This window comes from Vidua chalybeata, chromosome 1, assembly GCF_026979565.1.
Source record: "Vidua chalybeata isolate OUT-0048 chromosome 1, bVidCha1 merged haplotype, whole genome shotgun sequence".
Lineage (NCBI taxonomy): Eukaryota > Metazoa > Chordata > Aves > Passeriformes > Viduidae > Vidua > Vidua chalybeata.
In genome coordinates, this window is record NC_071530.1 from 30,310,662 (window position 1) to 30,331,771 (window position 21,110).

Consider the following 21,110-nt stretch of genomic DNA (forward strand, 5'->3'; position numbering starts at 1 on the left):
GGGAGTGCTCCAGGAAAAGTAATAGCTTCCCACTACTACAGGTAACGATTTTGTTTTGCTGATTGGCTTGCTGTGTGATGGAAAGTTACTTGAAAAACCAAGCCTTGCCTATTTCAAACTCAATGCAAACTATTTCCTCTGATCCTCTGATGTGCAGGAGGCTGTGCAAAGGTCTTTAGGATTTTTAAGGATAGGTCCCATCCTTGCATTAATAATGTTCTAACTAGTAATTCCTTATGCTTTGGCTTTTACTGCTGATTTTTTTTTCAACTGGTTTCAGTACTCAGTTTCTCACAGTGTTACATTTAACTGGCATGTTCTTCTTTTTCATCTCATGGTCAAAGTGTAAGTTAGGGATGTTAACCTTTTCTTCTGTATGTGTTCATGAAGACCTAAGACCATCTAATCAAGGAGAGGTATAAATGACCACTTACTTCTCTGAAAAGCAGTTACCAATGCTATTGTTCTTTGACAGGCTTCATCGTCATTCAAAGAAAAGCAGAAGGGGGAGACCCCGTCACTTAGACAAGGAGTGGCCTTGGCTGGACAGTATGGAGGAAACATCCCTCCATCATCAACTCATCCTCACATTGCTTTGGAAGGAAAGCCAAACAGCAGCCACCAAGCTCTCTTGCAGCATCTGTTACTGAAAGAACAAATGAGACAGCAAAAACTTCTTGTGACCGGTAATGACCAAAGCTCCAGCAATACTTATTTAAGATGTTTTTAATGACATTTGTGTTCGGTTTTAACTAAATGAGGTAATACAAATACCATACATCCTAACTTTTGGGAAAAGTGGAAGGGTGGAAGAAAAAAGGACAGCATCTTTGTTTTCCCTTTTAGTGATTCTGTTCCAGTCTGTTAGCCTGAGAGAATTCAATGATTACAGAAAAGAGAAAATGATTACTTCATCACATTCTTTTGCAGCAGCTGAACTTCCCAGCATGGCGAGGCACGTGATGTATGTCCCACTGCATCAGTGCAGATGCAGAGTTCTGCAATACACACCCCTCTTCTTACTGAAAGCTTTCTTTCCTGTTAGAACTATTAGTTTGTTGTTTTTCACAGGAGCGAAATGTCCCTGTTTTGCAGGAGCGGTTCCTCTTCATCCACAGTCTCCTTTAGCAGCAAAGGAGAGAGTCTCACCTGGCATAAGAGCTGCCCACAAACTGCCTCGTCACAGGCCACTGAACAGAACCCAGTCAGCTCCTCTTCCTCAGAGTACTTTGGCCCAGCTGGTCATCCAGCAGCAACATCAGCAATTTTTGGAGAAGCAGAAGCAGTACCAGCAGCAGATCCATATGAATAAGGTGAGTTCCCAAAGTAAAGAATTTCCAATAAAGTTAAAGGTGAAAACAAACAATGAAGATTAGTTATTGGTGCCATGTCATCATGGACAATAGAGAGGCTCTTGCAGAAGTATCGTTTTTGTTTATGCATAGTTGATATATACATTTCTATGGATCTTAATTTTAAGGTTCTGAAATAGGCTACAATTTAACAAAATAGAGTTGCTTACAGTTTTACCTGACAGGTGTTTTCCTGTTGAATGGTAAATTATGTCTTAAAAATTGATGTGTACTTGTGAGCTGCAGCAATGACTTGCTGCTTTTGAATTGTATTGAAACTTTTCTTATTGTGGACCAGAATGTTGCATAAATAGGTAACTCATTTGAACACAGATCAGCTTATTAAATGGATGGGTTTACATATGAAGCTTACTAAACATCTGGACAAACTTTAATCAGTGTTTATCAAACTGACTTTTCTCTGTGAGTAACATGGAAGTTTGTTACCTATATGGTGATATAAAATGACCATATAAGGAGAAAGAGAAAAATGTCCCGTTGCTGGTACGTGACACAGATTTGAATCGTGTAGTACAAATTCCCTCTACAGTAACACCTTATTCTGAGCAGGGGCAAGGGAACGAAGAAAAGAGACCATCCATTAATAAAAAAAGAACAGATTCTAAATAGATTTATCAGGAAGCTATACTTTTACAACAAAATCAGGTTGCTACCTGCTCTGATATTAATATATGCAAGTAATTGCATGTTTTAATTTGGAGAACATTTTTCTGCACTTAGCACACAGCTTTCCACAAGTTGTTTTCTGAAGCTGCACTAGTATTACAAAGATATTATTTGCACTTCTTTAGCTGTCTTCTTTTGTTTTAGTGTTATTCAATAACTATATATAAGAGGCAATGTCAAAGAAGAAAAGATGAAAAGTGGACGTTCAGTTCTTGTACCTAAGGAAAAAAAAAATCAATCCACCTTACTTACTGGGTGAATTTCCCAGGGGTTACTGATTCTTTGGAAACTACTAAGAATTCCCAACAAAATTAGAAACAAACCTAGAGTTTAAGTACATACTTTGTACAGTGGTTTGGTTATTAAATCTTGTCTTAATTAGGAAAAATGAAGACCAGAAAACTTCAAAGTTCAGAGCTGATCCTTGCATGTTAACCCCTCTCAGCTTGGGTGTTTTGATTACTCAACTAGGACTCCAGTTGGCTTTTCTTTGAGTATGCTTTCCATATGTTTAATCAAGATGGCATATGCATATCTTGTAGCCTCAGGTTTTGAAAATATTTCACCTTCCCTCAATTGTCTAAAAAGAATTTTTAACTGCTAAAGTACTGAGTCTTTATACTACAAACCCATCAATTCATGCATTCCTCACAAAGCAAAGAACCCCACTGATGTGTTTTTCTTAGTTAATATGGTTATTGTCATAAATTTTACCATGGCATTTGGGGGTATGTGATGTGGCATTATGAGCATTTGTCCTCAGTATGAAAATTAAACTTGAGGCACATAACCATATAGTTCTAGTCACGTAGGACTAGGAATGCATTGCATCTTACCAGAGACAGATGGGATAAGGAAGAAAAAAGATTGGAGCTGGTTTGCGATAATGCTTGTTTCAGTAAAAATTTTTGTTTCAGTTGAACTACAGTGAAAATACGCACTAATGAGAATACTTCCCTCTCATACTTGAAATACGCCTTCATTCTCACATGGTTCTTTGCGATGAAGAGACAAAACTGGTGAATCTAGCTTTTATTCTGTACAGTATAGTCCATATACATATGCAGAGAGTGGAAATTTAGGTCTATTCTAGGGCCTCTCCCTTGAACCTCCATAACCTACTTTTCCCCAAGAGCTTCTCAGTCTCCTTTATTCCTACTTCCAGAGCAACCAGGCTTCTTCAGGAGCACAGTAACTCCTCAGAGCAGCAAATGCCTGAGGAGGAATGAGATCATGTTGCAGCCAGAGAAGCACTGGGTTTTCTGAGGATGTGTGTGTTTTATCAGACTTTAAACTTTGCAGCATCTAGATTCTTCTCCATGCTCAGAAGAACCATTTTGAAGAATAGTACTGAAAAATGTCAGTGCTCTAACCATGTGTCTGTCCTCTGCAAGGACACAGAAAGCCAGGGGGCTTTCTTAAGTACTTGCAGAACCTGAATTTTATAAACTGGAATTTAAGGGTAGCCAATATACAAGAGAGTAAAAAAAAAAGATCAAATCATGGGGTAGCTTTTAAATAGTGAATTTAAATGTATCTTCCTTAACTTTTCAGCTAAATTTCAGATTGAACATAAGATTTTTGATCTCTGCTAGGGTGGTAGAATATACTTTGTTCAGTCTTAAAACTTGCCTCTGTTCACAGTAGAAGTTATTTTTTCATTACATAATTTGCCCAGGTTTACAATCAAACTCTGCAAAGCAGAATTAGAGCTATTTGAAACTTTAAACAGTAGATATCCTAGACCAGATAGGAAAGCAACTAAATATTTTATTTCTTAGGATAAATCTGGGCATGTATCAAGTGAGTACATGAACTTGGTTTTTCTGTTGTTCTGTCCTTTACTCTTCTATTCGTGGGCTGTATAATGAAATCTGCACAGAGTTATAAGTCCTGCCTTTTCAGTAATGGAAAATACATATAGTATTTCTTTAATAAGGAATAATCAATGACCCTAAAAGTTTTGGTAATAAAAGACCAGAACCATTTTAAACTGTTAAGACTGTGAAATGCTAGTTGACCAAGATCTTAGAGCAAATTAATATCTTCTTTTTTTGTTTTCTATTTTCCTTAACATTTTATTTCTTATGTTTAGGTCTTCAAGTCCTTAAGTCCTTAGTATTCAACTGAACCCACAATTTGTGTGTTTGCCCTGAGCTAAGATGATAGGGCATGTGTCATCACACCCTGATAACTGGTTTTGGACTGATCTCTTTGGCTGACTTATAGGTATAACAACAAAAAGAGAAAGAGAACCACCTTTTTCTCACCCCATTGTTCATGTATTTATCTTGTATTAAAAAAAAAAAAAACCCTCACTTTTTTTTAATTTGGTGAGGAAAAAATATACTTCAGCAGCAAGCCAGTGCTGCTGTGAGGGTGATAACAAGCAAAATCTAACATAGGTCAGAGGTAAAGGATTCCCCTGGATCATTTACATTCTGAAAAGAAACAAATCATTGCCAAAAGGCGTGCCTCTGTCCTTACTTGCAAAGAGGAGATCCCCTATGGATTATTTCTGGTCAGCTGTCAGATGCCTGGCTTTTGATGTGGGAAATGGTATATGTCTCCACTGAAGTCTGACATTTATACCTGTGGGATCTAGTACACTGACCTTCTGAAAAAATTCTTCAAATGTTGACATCTCTTCCAAAAGTAGGTAAAGACCCTTGTCCCAGAATTAATAATGAATGTGAAGTAACCTGAACTCAGCTTGTCTTAGGGAAGACCAGCTTTGCCATTGTCAGGTTTAATATACTTCTGTCCAAATGACAGCTTATTTCCTCATAACGCCCTTTGATCACCATTGCAGATCTTCATTCTGCTCAATAAAGGGAGACCAAAGTCCAAAACCCCCAGTTAAAATTAGTGCAATTGGATACCAAAAGACCACTGCTACAATAAAAAAACTTAAAATCTTGATATTACTGTGTATACCTCTATCTAGAAAACTTTGACCCAACCACTTGCAGAAAAAAATGAGGATTTTGATTTAACTAATCTAAATGCAAAGCCCCTAGCAGAAGTCTGTGTTCAAGAAAATCTCAGAAATCATAATGTGAAAATACATGAACAAAGCTATCTGTCTTTAGAAGTTGTTTTTACCATATATGATGAATAAAACCTGCCACTACTGAAGCTGAAGTCTTCACTGGGTCCAAAATTTTATTTGATCAATGCAGGAACCCTATTTGTGCTCTTAAGTTGTGTATTCACAGCATTTTGGCAATTTGTTTTCCATGGTAAAATTCACTGTATTGGATAAGTAAAGGGTAAAATAATGGGGCAGTTGGTGGGTGCTCTAAAGTATGGGAGTTATATGGATAATGTTATGGCTTTTGAAAGAAACACCTGAATTTCAATTTTCATTCTAAGATGTCAGTTGGTAAAGCCTGTGAGGTAAAAAAAATATATAGGAAGCAAATATTTATTAGTACTTGGATGGTGTTCTCAGTTTACCAATATCTCTTTAAAAAAGATGAAAAATAATACAGAAATTTATGTTGATAGAAAAATAGAACTATTATTTATTGCCAGTAGGAATATTGAAAAGATACAGTTAACTCCAGATTAATCATTCACTTCTCTGAATGATGTTTCATGGAATGTGGAAGACCAGGTTCAGCAGCAGTATATCAATCTACCTTCATTAAACATATTACACTGAGGTTTTGGCTTTGCAGCTTACAAATCTGACTAGCATCTTCTGTAGGTAAGAGATAATCTTTCAAATATTGCTAATAGTAGGGGATTATTTGGGCAAAAACTAAAAGAAACTGTTGTCTGTTTGGAACTGGAAAATGCCCAGAACATTTTCTCCTTTATTGAGAACTAATGTTTAAGCCATAATGCAGAAGAATGATTTTGAAAGTTAAATACATCCCTTAGAAATATTGGTACTACGTGAGTAACAGAGGCAGCAGGAAGCAGGGGCCAGCTAACAATGTATGTACAACACACATAGCTGGTAAGCTGACTGCCATAGGGGAGAATGGGAAAAAGTGTTCTGTAAGAATAGATATGAGTTCTTAGAAATTACTGCCATGTACTTAAAATGAACAATTAATCAAGGATGGAAACGTGTTGGTTGGCTGCTGCAGGACTTAGTGATTTTGTCTCTTTGTAAAGACATCTTATTTAAAACATTGTATTTTACAAGAGCATATAATTTCAAAGGAAAAAATGATGGAGGCTGCAGCTGAAGGACCTATTAAATGGTCTATTGCAGTGTCCAGATTATTTAGTCTTCAATTTTTCTGTACAACCAACCATGTTTGATGTCTTTTTCTTTGATTAGACTCTTTCAGTTATACAATGGAATTGATATCTGTAAATATTTCCTCTCCTGCTGATACTATTTACTTTGAGTCATGCATATCCCTTATAGGTTAATTTCCTGAAGATAAAAGCAAAAAATATAATGGTTATATTAGCATGAAGGCATTTTTTTAGTGACCACTTAAATTGAAATAGGTGATAGCAGTAAAGTATACTGGTAAAGTATCACCAATATGTGCAACCCTTACTTTATTAGGGAAATAAACTATGGTTTTGTTATTATCTTTGAACATAATCCCACTAAAACTCTGATTAAGCAATCACTTTTTCAAAATAAAAATAGATGCATTAAAATTAGGAGAAATTCCTCCATGTAGCTACAGATAAAGTCAGAAAAAAATGGCAAGTGGGGGTTTAAAGTGAAAGGTTTAAACATTGAGTGTGAGCAAAAGTATCCAGTTGTGCAATGAAAGGACCTGAGCAGCATTTCATTCAGAACATTTTCTGCTGTGTAACCCATCTTTAGATGGAGAAGATAGAAGTACTGACTCTTAACTGCTATCTTCACATGTTTCCAGATACAGTACTACCACTAGGAGATATAATTTAAAATTAGATGTTTCTGACTTAGGAGAAGTGTCCAGTAATGTTACTAGTATAATTACTAGAATAGGATGGGGCCGAGCTGTCTTTAAAAAAAACTTGAACAAATATAAAACCATTGTGGTGATACAGAGAAGCAGTTAGCTGTGGCTTAGCAGTCTGAGCAGTAGAAGGGATTATTAGGTTTTGGGTCATGTCCTCCCTATTCCATCCATGCAATTTGATCATGCTTCACCATATGAGAAGACATGACTCTAATGCCTCAAAGCCCCTTGCCTGAGGCTTAGTTAAAATCACAGTGGAAAGGATGCTTTTAATAAAATTTTTGGTAGAAAAGGTAATATAAATGCACTTTTTAAACTCTAGTGAGTAAATATATAAAGACTTTAATTTCACAGAGTTTTAGAAAAAGTAATTTGCTTATCTCCTCCTGTTGCTTAAATCTGGACAAATCACCTGCTGAGTTCCACAGCATGTGAGAAGGGTCCAAAACATGAACACAGCAAATTGAAATGCACACAAATTCCACTCTAAGTCTCTGCAGCCCCCTTACATGTGCTTGTTCTCTTCACTGATTGCATGCAAGAAGTGTCTGAAGGTGATCCATATATAGATTCTATACTGCAGTCTATCATGTGTTGCCTCAGAAAGCTCAGCAGCAGATCTGTACCCATACAGCAGTGTAAAGAAGAAAGAGCCTGACATTAAAGTGAAAAAGCATAAAAGAAAGGAGAGCAGTAATGAGCTAAATATGTGTCTTAACTTTGCTGTGGGTGTGCACTCATTTTCTCTTAGCTTCCCCTGCAGAAAAACCCACCTGGTGTCAAGTAACTGGCATAGGCAATGGTTTACAGATGGATCAGCCTCAGTGATTCCTGTAGTTTATATGATTATCTGTCACACAGATGCTTCAGCTTGTATTTGCTCACTTGCAGCCAGCCATGCAGCCTTACCTGCCTTTCTCTTCCTGCTTGAGGAGTGGGGAAGGCTCCCCACAAATGGTTAACTAATCAACAACAACAACAACAACAACAACAACAACAACAACAACAACAACAATAATAATAATAATAATAATAATAATAATAATAATAATAATAATAATAATAATAATAATAAGTGAAAGGGGTGTACCTGAACTGATTACATGTAGTCAGATTTAGTAAATTCTTGGTCAGTGTCATCCCCTGAGAAACAGAGAAACAACTGGAAAAGATTTATAGGTTTGATCTGAGAAATTTTTCAGATGCTGCGTAATGAAAGGAGACTCTCCACATCAGTTGAAGTAGTAAGGGCATGCCTCCTGCAACTTGCAGGGTACTCACATTGTGATTTCCCAGTTACTACGGTAATGAAGAGGGATTTTTTATTTGTTTCCTTTTAGTAAGCCATTAAACTCCCATTACACCTCAAAAATGAAGGTTTGCTGTGACAATAGCCAGACAGGCTTCCTGTGAGGAATTTGTTTCTCCACTGGTATGAGGTATATGCATCAGAGCATCAACTGGAATTGTATAAATGGATCTTTCAACTCTCCTTGTTGACTTCATGGGATTTCCTAAATCCAGCTGCAGCTTCTTGAACACAGTTTACATGACAACACAGCATTTTTCTATAAGCATTAGCAAGCTGAATGAAACTGGATGGTCCATGGTTTGTGACAAAAATAGACATCCTGAAGTCATTCATATACTCAGTAACTGAGTATATAACACTAGCTAAAACTCAGTTTGAAAGACATGACAGATGGTTGGGGGAGACAGATGGGAAGAGGAAAATATGCAAGAGTAAAGGTAAAAGGTGTTTTTTCCCCTCACAAGATATTTGATTTAGATGATACAAAACAGTATTTACTTGAAATCGAGTAGGCCAGTTGAATAAACGATAGTTACTCACTTGATCCTGCAACTTCTTACTTACATGTCTGATTTCTGGCTCTTTCAAAAAAGTGGGGATTTTTTTCAGTTTAGGTTTTTGGACTATATTTGGAGTATTTTGGAATGCATTGGCTTAATCTTAAACAGCAAAACACAAACTGCACATGATTGCAACGCTCAGGCATCCGGCACTTCTGCAGAGCTTTAAAATAGCAGTTACTGGGCTAGAGCTGGTGTTGCCTCGGGAGCTGTGTTATATCATCATTGCTGGGACTGGAATACCTGTATGGTGCACCACAAAGGCTGTAGTCCTTCCAGTCATGCACAGACGTGCTTGTAGTATCCTTGTGCCACGGAATAGGGGACTCACACCAGCTCTTTGTCACTTCTCCTTTATTGGCTTTCAGTGCCTTCATGCTTTAATTGATAGAGATGTTTGTGTGAAAATTCTCTAATTTGCCTATAACAAAATATTAACCAGATTACTAGTTTGCTTATATCTTAGTGTTCCTTTATTATTTTGTGCTTATATCTTAGTGTTCCTTTATTATTTTGTTGTAATTAACTGTAAGATGGTATTTCTGCATTCATGTTTGAAGAAAAACTAGGGAAGACTAATTTCTCTAGTTTACCAGCTGTAACAGTCTAACAGATGTGTCATGTTTTTCATTATCTATAAACATGGTATTTTCTGCTGCAGAATAAAAAGTGTCCTTTTGCTTAGGGACTTTTGTTCTTTTTTCTGGATATATCAGTGTTTTGATGGTGCATGGCTACATGGGTTTGCTGTGGTCACTTTAATTTCATCCATGCAGATCTAGTACTTCTTAGTGCTTGGCATCAGTGAAAGGAGTCAGTACTTGTTCCCCTCTTCTCTTTCCAGATGCTCTCTAAGTCCATTGAGCAGCTTAAGCAGCCTGGCGGTCACCTGGAGGAAGCTGAAGAAGAGCTTCATGGAGATCACTCGATGCAGGAAGAGCGAGCTCCCTCCAGCAGTGCCAGCATTAGGGCTGAGAGCAGCAGTGCTGGTGTGGATGAAAGAATAGGACAGCAGGTGGGGGCTGTGAAAGTCAAAGAGGAGCCACTGGACAGTGATGAGGATGTTCAAACCCAGCAAATGGAATCTGGGGAGCAAGCTGCTTTTATGCAACAGGTAATAGGCAAAGATTTAGCTCCAGGATTTGTAATTAAGGTTATTATCTGAACATCACATGTGTTTTCTAGGCTTTGGTAAGCAATTTTGTTTTGATTCACCGAGCTAGCAAATCCTGATTTACTGTTCAAAGAATTTAACAAATGCAGAAGTGTTGTATGTACACTTGAAAACATAGTGAAGCTCATCCTTATGGTCACTAATTGAGAAGATATCTGTTGCAATCAATTATGCTACATAAATCTTTGAGTAATAGCTGATAGACGTTGTATTAGACCAGAATTACCTTACATCGCTTAGTCCTAGTGAAAGAGAACTCGTATCACCTAGCCTGTTGAGATCAGCAATTGATGGAATTAGTTTCCAGACCTGATTGATGAAACATTCTTCTGATTTTGAATCCTCTGACTTCTGCTTTCAGCTGTCTGTATATATTGTATCATACTATAGTCTTGAACACTGTTAATGTTAGGGTATTCTTTTCCCCAGTAGACAGGTACTGACTGCTATCGTGGTGGTCTCAGGCTGGTGTATAAAGTTAATTTAGAGAAAAGTACAAGGTGGATATAAAGAGGCAAGGCAAGGCACTGTTTTAAAATTGCATTGTTTTCTTTTTTGCACTGCTTGGTTAATTTTTCATTTTGTCTTATTTGATGATAATGTCCACAGAGACATCCTTAAATGCAGCAGATGCGAGTACTGGTGAGAAGCAAAATGCAGCATTAGGTGGCTCCAGTCAGTTATTAGGACATTGCACAGAAAGCACAGAACTGTTATCGTTATCATCTGATATCCAATCACTTGTTTGTTTTTTTTTTAAATGAAGACTAATTTTACAATATCTCATAACCTTTACAATGGAGTCTCATGGACAAATCCTAAAATAACAACTGTGCATAAAATACCACCTTGACAAAAGGCAGGTTCAGCTTGTCTGGGAGCTTTAGGCGGAGTTGAAAGGCACGGTCGTGTGTGCAGCCCGGCTCATCCCTCACAGCCAGCAGAGCCAGGCTGGGTGCAGTGTAAGGCCCTGTTTATTTAAGGCGATACTTTGTCAGGTCCCTGCTGTTCTCCTGTAGAAAAGTGATTTTGGGAGGGGGGGGCAGGAAATGCCTTATGGAAACAGGAAGCCCAAGTGATTCATGTGCTGAGGAATGCGGGGCAGGGGGGACGGGGCAGCGCTCCCTCTGTTTTTAAAGGCACTCTATGAATTGATTTATTGTCAAAGAAAATAACAAAGCGAGTAGGGAAATTGTTAAGGAAGCTTTCCAGTGAAACATTTCCTTCATATTCCCTTTTGATATGTTTACCTTGTTTTATAGGTTTACTTTTGTTAAGCTAGTTAAAGATTCATTGTATTAAGATCCCCTTTAATATGGATAATCCCAAACTGACCTGGACTCCTTGTCAGGTTTTTTTTCTATTAAAAATATTTATATTTCTAAAGCTGAGGTATTTTAAGGTGCAGTATCCAGTTTCAAAAGAGATAGCTGTTTTGCCAAATGTAGAAATTGCTCTAAAATATGTTATTAGCATGTGTTTTTTACATTATGTTCTAATACTATTCAATCTCTTCTAAAATGTTGCAACTATTATCCTTTTTCCTAGAAGATCTCCAAACAAACTTCTAAATAGTTGCTCTTAACATAAAAGGCCTCAATAGATAGAAAAATATTTAATTGAGACAAACACAGGTGATTTTTATGTGTGCTTCATATTTGAAGAGAAATCCTTCTCCATCCTAGATGAAAAACATTACATTTACATTCAAAAAGTGAAGGCTATAAAAGTGAAATTATATGTGTTTCCCATTCTGTATATTTTTAATTTTCTTTGAAATCTGACTCCAGCTTCATCAAAAAGGGATAGTGCATCTTTTAAAATACATTTGGGGAGAAATTTGCAATTGAGAAGAGTTTTGTACAATATCAGTTGAAAGACGTGTATTCACAGAAGACAAAAGATATTTTTATAATGTCATTCAGGTGAGAAACCGCAATACATTAGTGTACTTTAACTTCAGAATCTTTCAAATTTGGATAAAATTAAAATAAGAGAAACTACCTGGAACCAGTGAAAAGGAAAACTGGGTTAAAACAACCACATTTCTAATTGATTATTGTCTCTTACATTTTAAATCTACTGTATTTATTATAATTTACACCCTTAGAGGTGATCTTGTTTTGTGTTGTAAATATATTCTGTTTGTATGTTCCCTTTTTTTGCCTTCTGATATAAGTCTTTTCCTTTCTCAAATAAAGTTTTTTTTTAAAAGATCCCCTTCCAGATATTTGACTTTGTGTAAATTTGGTAACTTAGCAGTGGTTTTGCTTTGTACAATCAAATATGTTTGCTACACATTGTCAAAACAATTTAAACTTTCAGGAGTAAAGTTTTTTATTACACTATTCTTACAATAATTACACAAAGTCTTTCTTTTTGGTCTCTTGTTTTATCCTACATCAGCCATTATAAGTTTAAGTGAATGTGGAACAGTATTGATGCATGCTCATTTTCCCATCACAGCATTTGTCTTGAACATGTGATCATACCATACAGGAAAGGTAAAAGTGAATCCCAGTTCCTCAGCTTCTAATTATCCAAAATTCAGACAAACTGTAATAATTTACGTGATATTTCTAATACCTGCTTGGACCCCTTATCTGAAAATGTGGTTGTACCGTCCACTTCGGTATTCATCAAGACCTTTGCAAAATTAAAGTCCACCTGTAAATAAGCTGGGAGAGAGGGAATCCATGAACTTGGCAGACTTCAAAGCAACTGCATGAGATAGTGAAGTCACAATGTAGAGAACTTCCATGAAGATGATTTGCTCCCAAATTTGCCCTAATCCAGGACAAGGTGTTACATAACTTTGTGGCATTTCCTGAACTTTACTTAGGATCCACAGAGAGAGAGCTTGTACTGCAAAACAATCCCTATTGCTACAGTACATGAATTATTACTACCAAAAGAGTTTAGAAAACTATTGCATTCTAGTTTTTATAACTGTTCAATCGTTTCCAAATACTCTATGAAGCTTTGATTCTGGTATAACTTTAACTAAAATAAAATCTCTGTTTCAACAATGTAAATGTGTAAAAATAAATAGTTCTGTAAATCAAATTCAATTATTTTCACTGCTATAGCAGCAGCATAATGTTTCATCAGCAATACAACCCCCCAAAATAGATAAAAGGTCAAGTTTTAGCTGAGGAAAACTTAAAACAAGTATTAACAATATAACATTGTACTACTTGCCTAATAGTTCATAGTGGATTTAGAATTGTATGTCTTTAAGTAAATAATGCTTTCATAACAGGGATTTTATTTGGTGCCCTTTTGTTTAAATACCTGTGCTAGAATTAGAAGAACATTAGAATAAATGTTTCCAATTTACAACATTCCTGTGTTGAAGACTGCACCTAGATTTTTTTCTGAATTATTTGCCATGCATTAAAGCACCATAATGAAGAAAATAATCATAATACAATACTATTCACATATCTTATTTTCTTCCCAGGATGATGTGCATCTCTTTTTTTTAATGTATATGCTCATTCTGTCCCATTGTCCAAAAAATAAAGCCAGTATAGCTGATAGCTGAAATTTAGAAGTAATTGCTAATAAATGAAGGAAAATCCATCATAATATTTACATACTCAGAGACACATTACTGGAATATAGATTCTGTAACATTAGACTTTTTGTCATCTTCTGGCATTAACAAAATAGGATTAAAAGCTGAATGCCTCCGCGAAGCACGAGCACTTCAGACACTACCACCACTCATTTGTGCACTCTCTTCATTCCATCTTCATTATCATCAAGATCACTAAGACTTACTCCATGTTACTTAAGCCAACTATACCCTGTTTTTATCTTCACTGGAATTCTGAGGTAAAAATCTATAAACATTAATCCAAGCATCAATCTAAAAATGTTTACGTATTTCTCCCCCTTATGAACACTTCACAATTTGCAGGCAAAATTAGCTAAGCCAAGTTAATTTCCTTATTGTATTCTGTCCCACTAGCAGCATGTCCTACTTATCCACTTAAGAAATGTTTGTTTGATTTTCATTTATTTGTTTAGTTTCTGATTTCCTTATGCAGTTCCCATCATCTGGGTGGCAATGGAACTTCTGTACCTCATTTCTCAGTGGAAGAATATAGTTTAGAACATCATCTGCTGAATTACTGCTTAGGCAAACAGAAGAGCATCCTGGATGAAATTATCTTCTCTGGGCTAGAGGAATAATGAGTTCTCTTTGTGGAATTTTACTGCTCTATTTGATAGGCTTTGTGCTTTAAATTTTTTATTTTTTTCTCCTCTAATTCAGGTTAATTTAGACTAAGATTTAAAGGTAAAAATAGTATTAGCTGAAACTGCCTAGCCAGCAAAAAATCTGGATTCCTCAGCCATGCTCTCACTCACACACACACTGAACTGGGAAGGTGCATCCTTAAGGCATGTCCCAGTTTCTGGTCCTCCCCATTTGCTGAGCTTGAGTGTCACACTTCTGCTTGTTTTGATTGTGGCCCCATAGGTCATCTAGCCCGTACAAGACAACTTCCCTGGCTACCTGTGGGCACACACATCTGTTTCAGCCACCCAAGGATTACTTATGCAGCAGCTGAGAGTTGAAAGGAGTCCCCTTAGTCACTTGAAATCATTCAGCAATGTGATTTGCTGTGATAATGGGGGCCTTAGTCACTAGAGTTGTTTTGACAGACCAGATACTTGCTTGTAAGTCATCCACTGCCTTAATTAACTGGATAAGATGTTTAGAATGTGATCATGGAGTCTTTGTTGCATTTTTTTGACTTTATTTTCCATAGCTATCTTGAAGTAACTGTGTTCCCTATTTAATCTCCTGAAATACGAGGGAGCTGGTGTGGAGGATATGATGTTAAAAGTATCCCTCTGCACACTTGATCCCTCCAGGATGGTTACAGAATTTTTGCCTTGAGAAGTGCTGGGAAGGGCAGGATAAATGGAAATGTAAGTTTTGAACAATGTCAGACTTATAAATAAACCTGCCCTCCCCTCTCCTCCCTCCTAAATTAGATTGCCACTGCCGTCTTAGCTCAATTCATCTCTTTTTTTGTAGGCTGCCTTAGCTGTTTAGTGTCTCGTACTGGCTGCTGTTAACTTTGCAGCCAGTAAGAGACACTAACCTTGCACCTTCCTGCCCTTCCTCAAGTCTGTGAGCGCACAGTCCCAGTATAACTCCTACACAACACAAGCTGGCTCTATGATTTCTGGGATCAAACATAGGAGCAAGGAGGTGGAGTGCTGTGTAGCTGGATTTTTTTTGTGAAAATTTTTCATTTATCTACATGCAGGAAAGCCTCTAAATATTTAGCCTGCTTGTTTTCAGCCTTATTCTTAAGGGCCTGTTCATTTCTATCAAGTTTCTAACTGTGGTCTTTAAAAACTGTGTTACAGGAAAAATAATTCTTTTTTTGTATGATAATTCTATGTGAAAATGCATAATAATGTGAATAATTACAAGAAATTATTCTTTCCCAAGTAACTATACATTCCCATACCCAGTTAGATGGGAAAATTATTCTTTTTTTAAGAAACACTCAAATCTATTAACTTTAATAATTGCCTATATTTTTTTGTCTCCTATTGCAAACTTCCAGTTACAGAAGGCAATAACTCTTATTTTATCACAAAACTAATTAACTGAATTGCCTGCCTATATAACATTACACTGTAACAAAATTATTTCATTTTATTTTTTGATACCTTCATGGACTAATGTTGACACTGCTTTATTTTTATTTTTTAGATCCAAGAGATTTTATGCTTCTTTTCCTCTTTCAAATACTTAGGATATAGCACCTTGATACTTTTCTTATTGCTCCCATTTGTTAGAGAAAGCAGAATGTCAAGAGACCACTGGGGCAACACTAGGCAAAATTCCTTAATCAGGGCTACATAACTAGCGTGAATCAAAAACCTCCAAGTCCATATCCCTGTCATTATCACTGCATATTTTGACAGTTAGATGATACTAATTTCAAACTTTTGGGTAATTTATCATTTCCTGTATCCTACAGCACAGAGTTTCATTAATATTGTCATTGAAGAGGATTATGTGTTCTTGGAAAGTTGCTTCTTTAAATGCTTCATTTTGGAAAGAATTCTGTTTGACCTCAGAATGTCTTTCTCACTGTTAGACATTTGTATGTGCACACGCATAAGTTTTCATTTTTCTCCTTCCTTTAAAATATGAGAGTGAGTTAATGCACTCCTCAGTATATTGCTGGCTAAATCTTCATAAAACTACGTTGTTTAATGTCCTGGAAGTGCAGCTCAGCCCAAATGCCTTGGAGACATAGGTGCTCTAATGCAGAAAGCAATGCATAATCTGTCTCCTCTCATGCTCTGGCCTGTGACCCTTGGATCCCCAGGAGACCAAGGAGGTGTTTCTGTTCATCCTGCCTGTATTTCCTCAGCAAAGGGGCTTGTGAAAGTTACAGCTATGAGATTGCAGCAATGCAGCAACGTCAAGGGCTTGAGAAGGCTTTGCTCAGGTTCTCTGCAAAGCAGCTAGTACAGCATGGAGGATTCAGTCTCATACTCCTACCTTAGTCTTTCCCTTTTGCTCCCATCAATAGGAGCAGCATGATAGTTTTTAGGTGGCAGCCTGCAGATTTTTAAAGCAGATCTCTGTTACTGAACAGACCCAGAAGGAGCACAGAAACACTGGTGGAAAATGCTCTCTTGCTGTGCACAGAGGGACACCTGTTGAGACAAGCTTCTTCTAAGGCTTTTTCTCCTAGGTCTTGCTCTACTGAAAATGGAAACTGAAGAGTTACTACACATCACAGACTATAAAAAACACTCAACTACTTGACTGCACACAAGGACAGGTGGTGACTGGTTTCCCTCATTTCTCAGCTATTTTGACACCTTGTCTTAGGGTATCAAAGGCACCCAAACCCAACAGCACATCTCTTGGCATCTTCCTTACTTGCTAAAACTTCTTGGCTTTCACCATTTATCTAAATTTGTAGAGGTCTTTTGTCATTGTTTCCCATAAGTTTCTGCATATATTGCAGTTTTCAGAAGCTACTGACTTTATACAAAGAGCTTCAAATCTCCTACCATTTCTGACAGAAATTAAAATGGGAGTGCTCAATACAGGTGCCATCAGCCCAGGTTCAGTCCAGGGACACCTGACATCCATAGTTCTGATTTGGCCCTTTCTGCAGGTAATTGGGTCTCACTAAGGATGCTAATTATTCAGTTAAAATATGCACAGCGTTACCCTTTGTGCTGTGTGAGCGATTTTTTTCATAACAGTCCCTTCTCAGGCAGGCTCTGAACACAGAAACACGGGCAGCTCAGGACCAGCAAGAAAAAAGGAACAGGAGCAAAATCTGTTCCCACAGGCAAGAGACTGAGAATTAGCATGGGGACTTTTCCTCACCTGTGTTGTTGGATAATGTACTACCCAGGCAGGCTGCTCATTTTACCAAGTCCATTGACTGCTTTCAAGTTAGATACCATTATATGTCACTGTTATAGTAGCTTGGACCCTCCTGTAAAAGAAGTAATCCTTTCTTTCACCTCTCTGGCCCTTTCCCTCCATCTTTTAATGAAAGAAAATGACTCAAAGCCCATAAAATTATTTCAATTTTCAGGTTCTTCTTTTAGCGGCTTTCAAAATGCTTTCAGGCTGTGAAATCAGTTGGTATGGAATGCAGTAGGTTCAGCCTGGTGGGATGTCAGACCCACAGGAGCACAGCATTTGTGAAGCTGCTGTTGTAAAGGTGAGATGCAGGTGGTTCACAACTGAGAAACACTTCCACAACACAGTCTCCTTCATAATTTTGGTTATCAGAACCCAATCCTAGAGACAACAAGTGAGTGGATCATTGAAAGTATAAGTGAGTTTGAAAAGATACTGTGAAACCTAGCTGGTCAGTGATAGAAGTGAGTGTTTGGTTCTCTGTCTTACTGACATGCACATTTAGTGTCATCCCAAAAGGCTGAATATGAACTAATAGACAGCTACTTAGAGTGGGTTAGGTACATTAGATAAGAAAGTGTTTTGAAGCTCTTTTCTTTACCAGGATCAGGATCTTTACCAAGATCTTTACTAAGCTGTTCAACCAGGATCAGTTCTACTGTGTCTACTGCATAATTACTTCAGCTAGTACTTAAGGAAATCACAAGACAGGGCTCTTAATGTTTGATGCATAGCAACTTCTTATTCGTGAAGTTCTGACATTTCCTATTTTTTTCTGTTTTCGGCTATAATACATATGCTAAGTATTGAAAAGACTTTTCTGGTGAGGGCTTTATAACTGGAGGAGGATTTGGCAATTTGGAAAGCAGGGACACAATTCCACTGAGATCAGTTGCATTAAACCTGCAGAATCCTGTAAATTAAACAGAAATTGACATCAAGAAGGACATAGATATAAATATATCTGTATTTTGCTCTTCTGTGTTAAAAAGCTCATCCATTAAACTAAGAATTTGGGCCTAAGAAAGCAAGGAGATTTTAAGCCATGCAGCTGACTGCACAGCAGAGACTCTGTGCAAAAGGAGAAGCTGGAAAGCAGCCCTACAACTTGACTCCTATTAGAAACCAGACTCACTCCTCAGGCATTAACTTGACTCCTATTAGAAACCAGACTCACTCCTCAGGCATTGCCTTCTCCACAGAGCAACTCTGTCCTCTCCTGGGAAGGATGACATTACTTCAGCCAGAGGCTCCAGATTTCTACCTGCTACAAAGTACTTTTTCCATTTTCCTGATTCTCAGAAGGCTGCATGATAGGAGGGATTAACTTCTTTGCCTTTAAGTGATTGGTTTAACCCACGGTATAGAAAGTTCAGGCTAAATAATTTAAGTTAAAATGCACCAATCCTTTCAGGGAAGAGTTCAGACAGTTAAAAAAAGGTTAAAAAAAGAATAGTTCTCTCAGCTACTACCAAAATTAGTTGTTAGTCTTTGCTGTCCTGTCATTGTTGTCTCCTTTAATAAGATTCACTGTTAAACACAAATTTTCCAGATCAAACAATGGAGATTAGTTACTAAAGAAAGCATTGAAAGGAATAGAAGGAAAAAGTCTCAGTTTCTAATTCTCTGTACTGACCACATCTTGAATCACACTTTAATCACTTGAGAAATACCATAACTGCTAAAGATTGGACCAAGAGTATCAATGTTTAATTATATTTTACACTACTTTTCAAAAATAAATTGACATTTATTTTTCCAGCTGGATGCTCTTATTTTGATTTAATTGAATAGAATCAATTGCAAACTTAATACCATAGCTCAGTGGTGGATCTGAAATCAGAAACACTGAAGTTACCATTGTTTCACCTCTGAGTTTTCTGGGTCAAGGAGATAGATAAAGGGAAGATGGAATATCTAAAATGCTTATGAAATTATCCAATATATATTTCATCAGAAAAGGGTGAGTTACATTTTTAATTTACTTTCAATGCACATCTTTTCATGTACTATAATGGTTTTCTCTGAATTCTTAATCATCCCCATATTAAGAACCTTTTGCAGTCTTCAGATTTTCTCATTTATAGGAAGTGTTCTGTATGTCATCTCCTAAAAATCCCAAGGACTGGGCAATTTAAATGTGTCCTCATTGATTAACAGCTTCTTCCAAAGTGATTTGCAACCTTTTCCCTATTGTACTAAATCATTACACAACAGAAATACCAGAGATTTGATTTGGCATCATCAACCACTGAAAGATGAGTCGGAAATAGATTAGCAAATGTTCTAGTTGATCTTAATAGTGTAGTGACAAGTAAATTCAAGGATAACAGATGATCCCACTGACTAGCAATTCTTCTGACTATATTATGGCATAGATAAACATGTTGGCTTTTCTAACAACTGGCTATGAAAACAAAGAAATTTGAGTTGATACTGCTGTGGAAAACAGAACTGAAAAAAAATTTCCTTTTTAATACATGATTTGAGTATGTACAGCTTGCCTAACTCTTGTAAAACACTGACAAGGATATGCTAGGATCTCAATGTGGAAGATAACCAAAATGTTCACTTCACTTTACTGGGAGGATTCCCCCCCCCCCTCCGATTTGGAGCATCAGCGCTACCTCCACTGTAAATCCATAATGTAAATAATAAATCCAGAATGTTCACATGCTCATGGCATTTTAAGCTGCACCTTTAGTAATAAATAAATAATGAATCAACTTCTTTGGCACTTAAGATCAGTGACCAAAGCCAGGGAGCCTGTTGAATATGCTACTCTATCCTTTTTATTTTTGTGGGCATCATGCATTTTTAGAATGGTTATATATTTCCCTGAACCAATGTAATATAAAAGATTTACTGTTACAGTTTGTGTGTGGCCAGGCAATGGCATATGGAAAACATGTTTCCTGCTATTTAATTTAATTACTCTAATCACGTGCCAGCCCCAGGCATGTCATTCTGGACCTCTGAGGCTCTTTGTCTGTCAAAGAGATGGACAATATCTTGGCTTTGTTTAGTTGCTCTGCAGGCTGCAGATAAAACCACTGAAATACTGACTGTTTGTTTAACCAAAACTTTGCATTTTAACCATTTGGCTTTGATTTTTTGTTTTACAAGAAAAGATGACATTTTGGCCTTGGTGAGCTGAAAAGGAAATATTAGGGATATGAAGAAGAACTGTCACTTTCAGGGCTTAATAGATGAAAAAGAATACTCTAGCCTTCTGGTCAGAAATCAACTTTGTTAGCAGAAACCTAAGACACACATCACTGTTATTTTAGAATTGCCTATTAGCAAGGGCAGCTGGAAAAGTCCTGTTTATAACTGCTCTTTTCTAATATGGTTAGCCCTTCATTCAACAGTTCCAGTAGATTTTTGTTTCTTTCATCTCAATAGATGAAACTGTTATGGGTGAAATTAAGTAAGATTCCATAGCAAATACTTATACCAGTACTGTTGCAGCCAGGTATAATTAGCTTTTATGTTTACACTATACTATTATGTAACAATATACTATTTTTGTAAGAAATATCTGCAAGTGACACCTTTAAGTCTTTAGACAAAAACTGAAGAGCAGATAGAATACTCCATTCATATTATAAACCCCAAATCTACAGAGAAAGTAATCACACACTTAGCCTTAAGTATATGCTTAAAAC

At 36.9% G+C, this 21,110-nt stretch overlaps 1 protein-coding gene across 4 annotated transcripts in view; it reads left to right on the plus strand.

Moving 5' to 3' along the window:
- Positions 1-21,110, plus strand: part of HDAC9 (histone deacetylase 9) — a 269,880-nt gene that overhangs the window by 78,269 nt on the left and 170,501 nt on the right. For 3 of the 4 annotated variants that reach the window (XM_053944744.1, XM_053944753.1, XM_053944761.1), the window contains exons 9-11: positions 476-686; positions 1,096-1,313; positions 9,681-10,926. In XM_053944744.1, the coding sequence (XP_053800719.1) occupies positions 476-686; positions 1,096-1,313; positions 9,681-10,001 (750 nt within the window). In that variant the 3' untranslated portion in view covers positions 10,002-10,926. Of the gene's footprint in view, positions 1-475; positions 687-1,095; positions 1,314-9,680; positions 10,927-21,110 lie in introns of those variants that run through there. The other variant, XM_053944734.1, reaches the window with a different exon arrangement.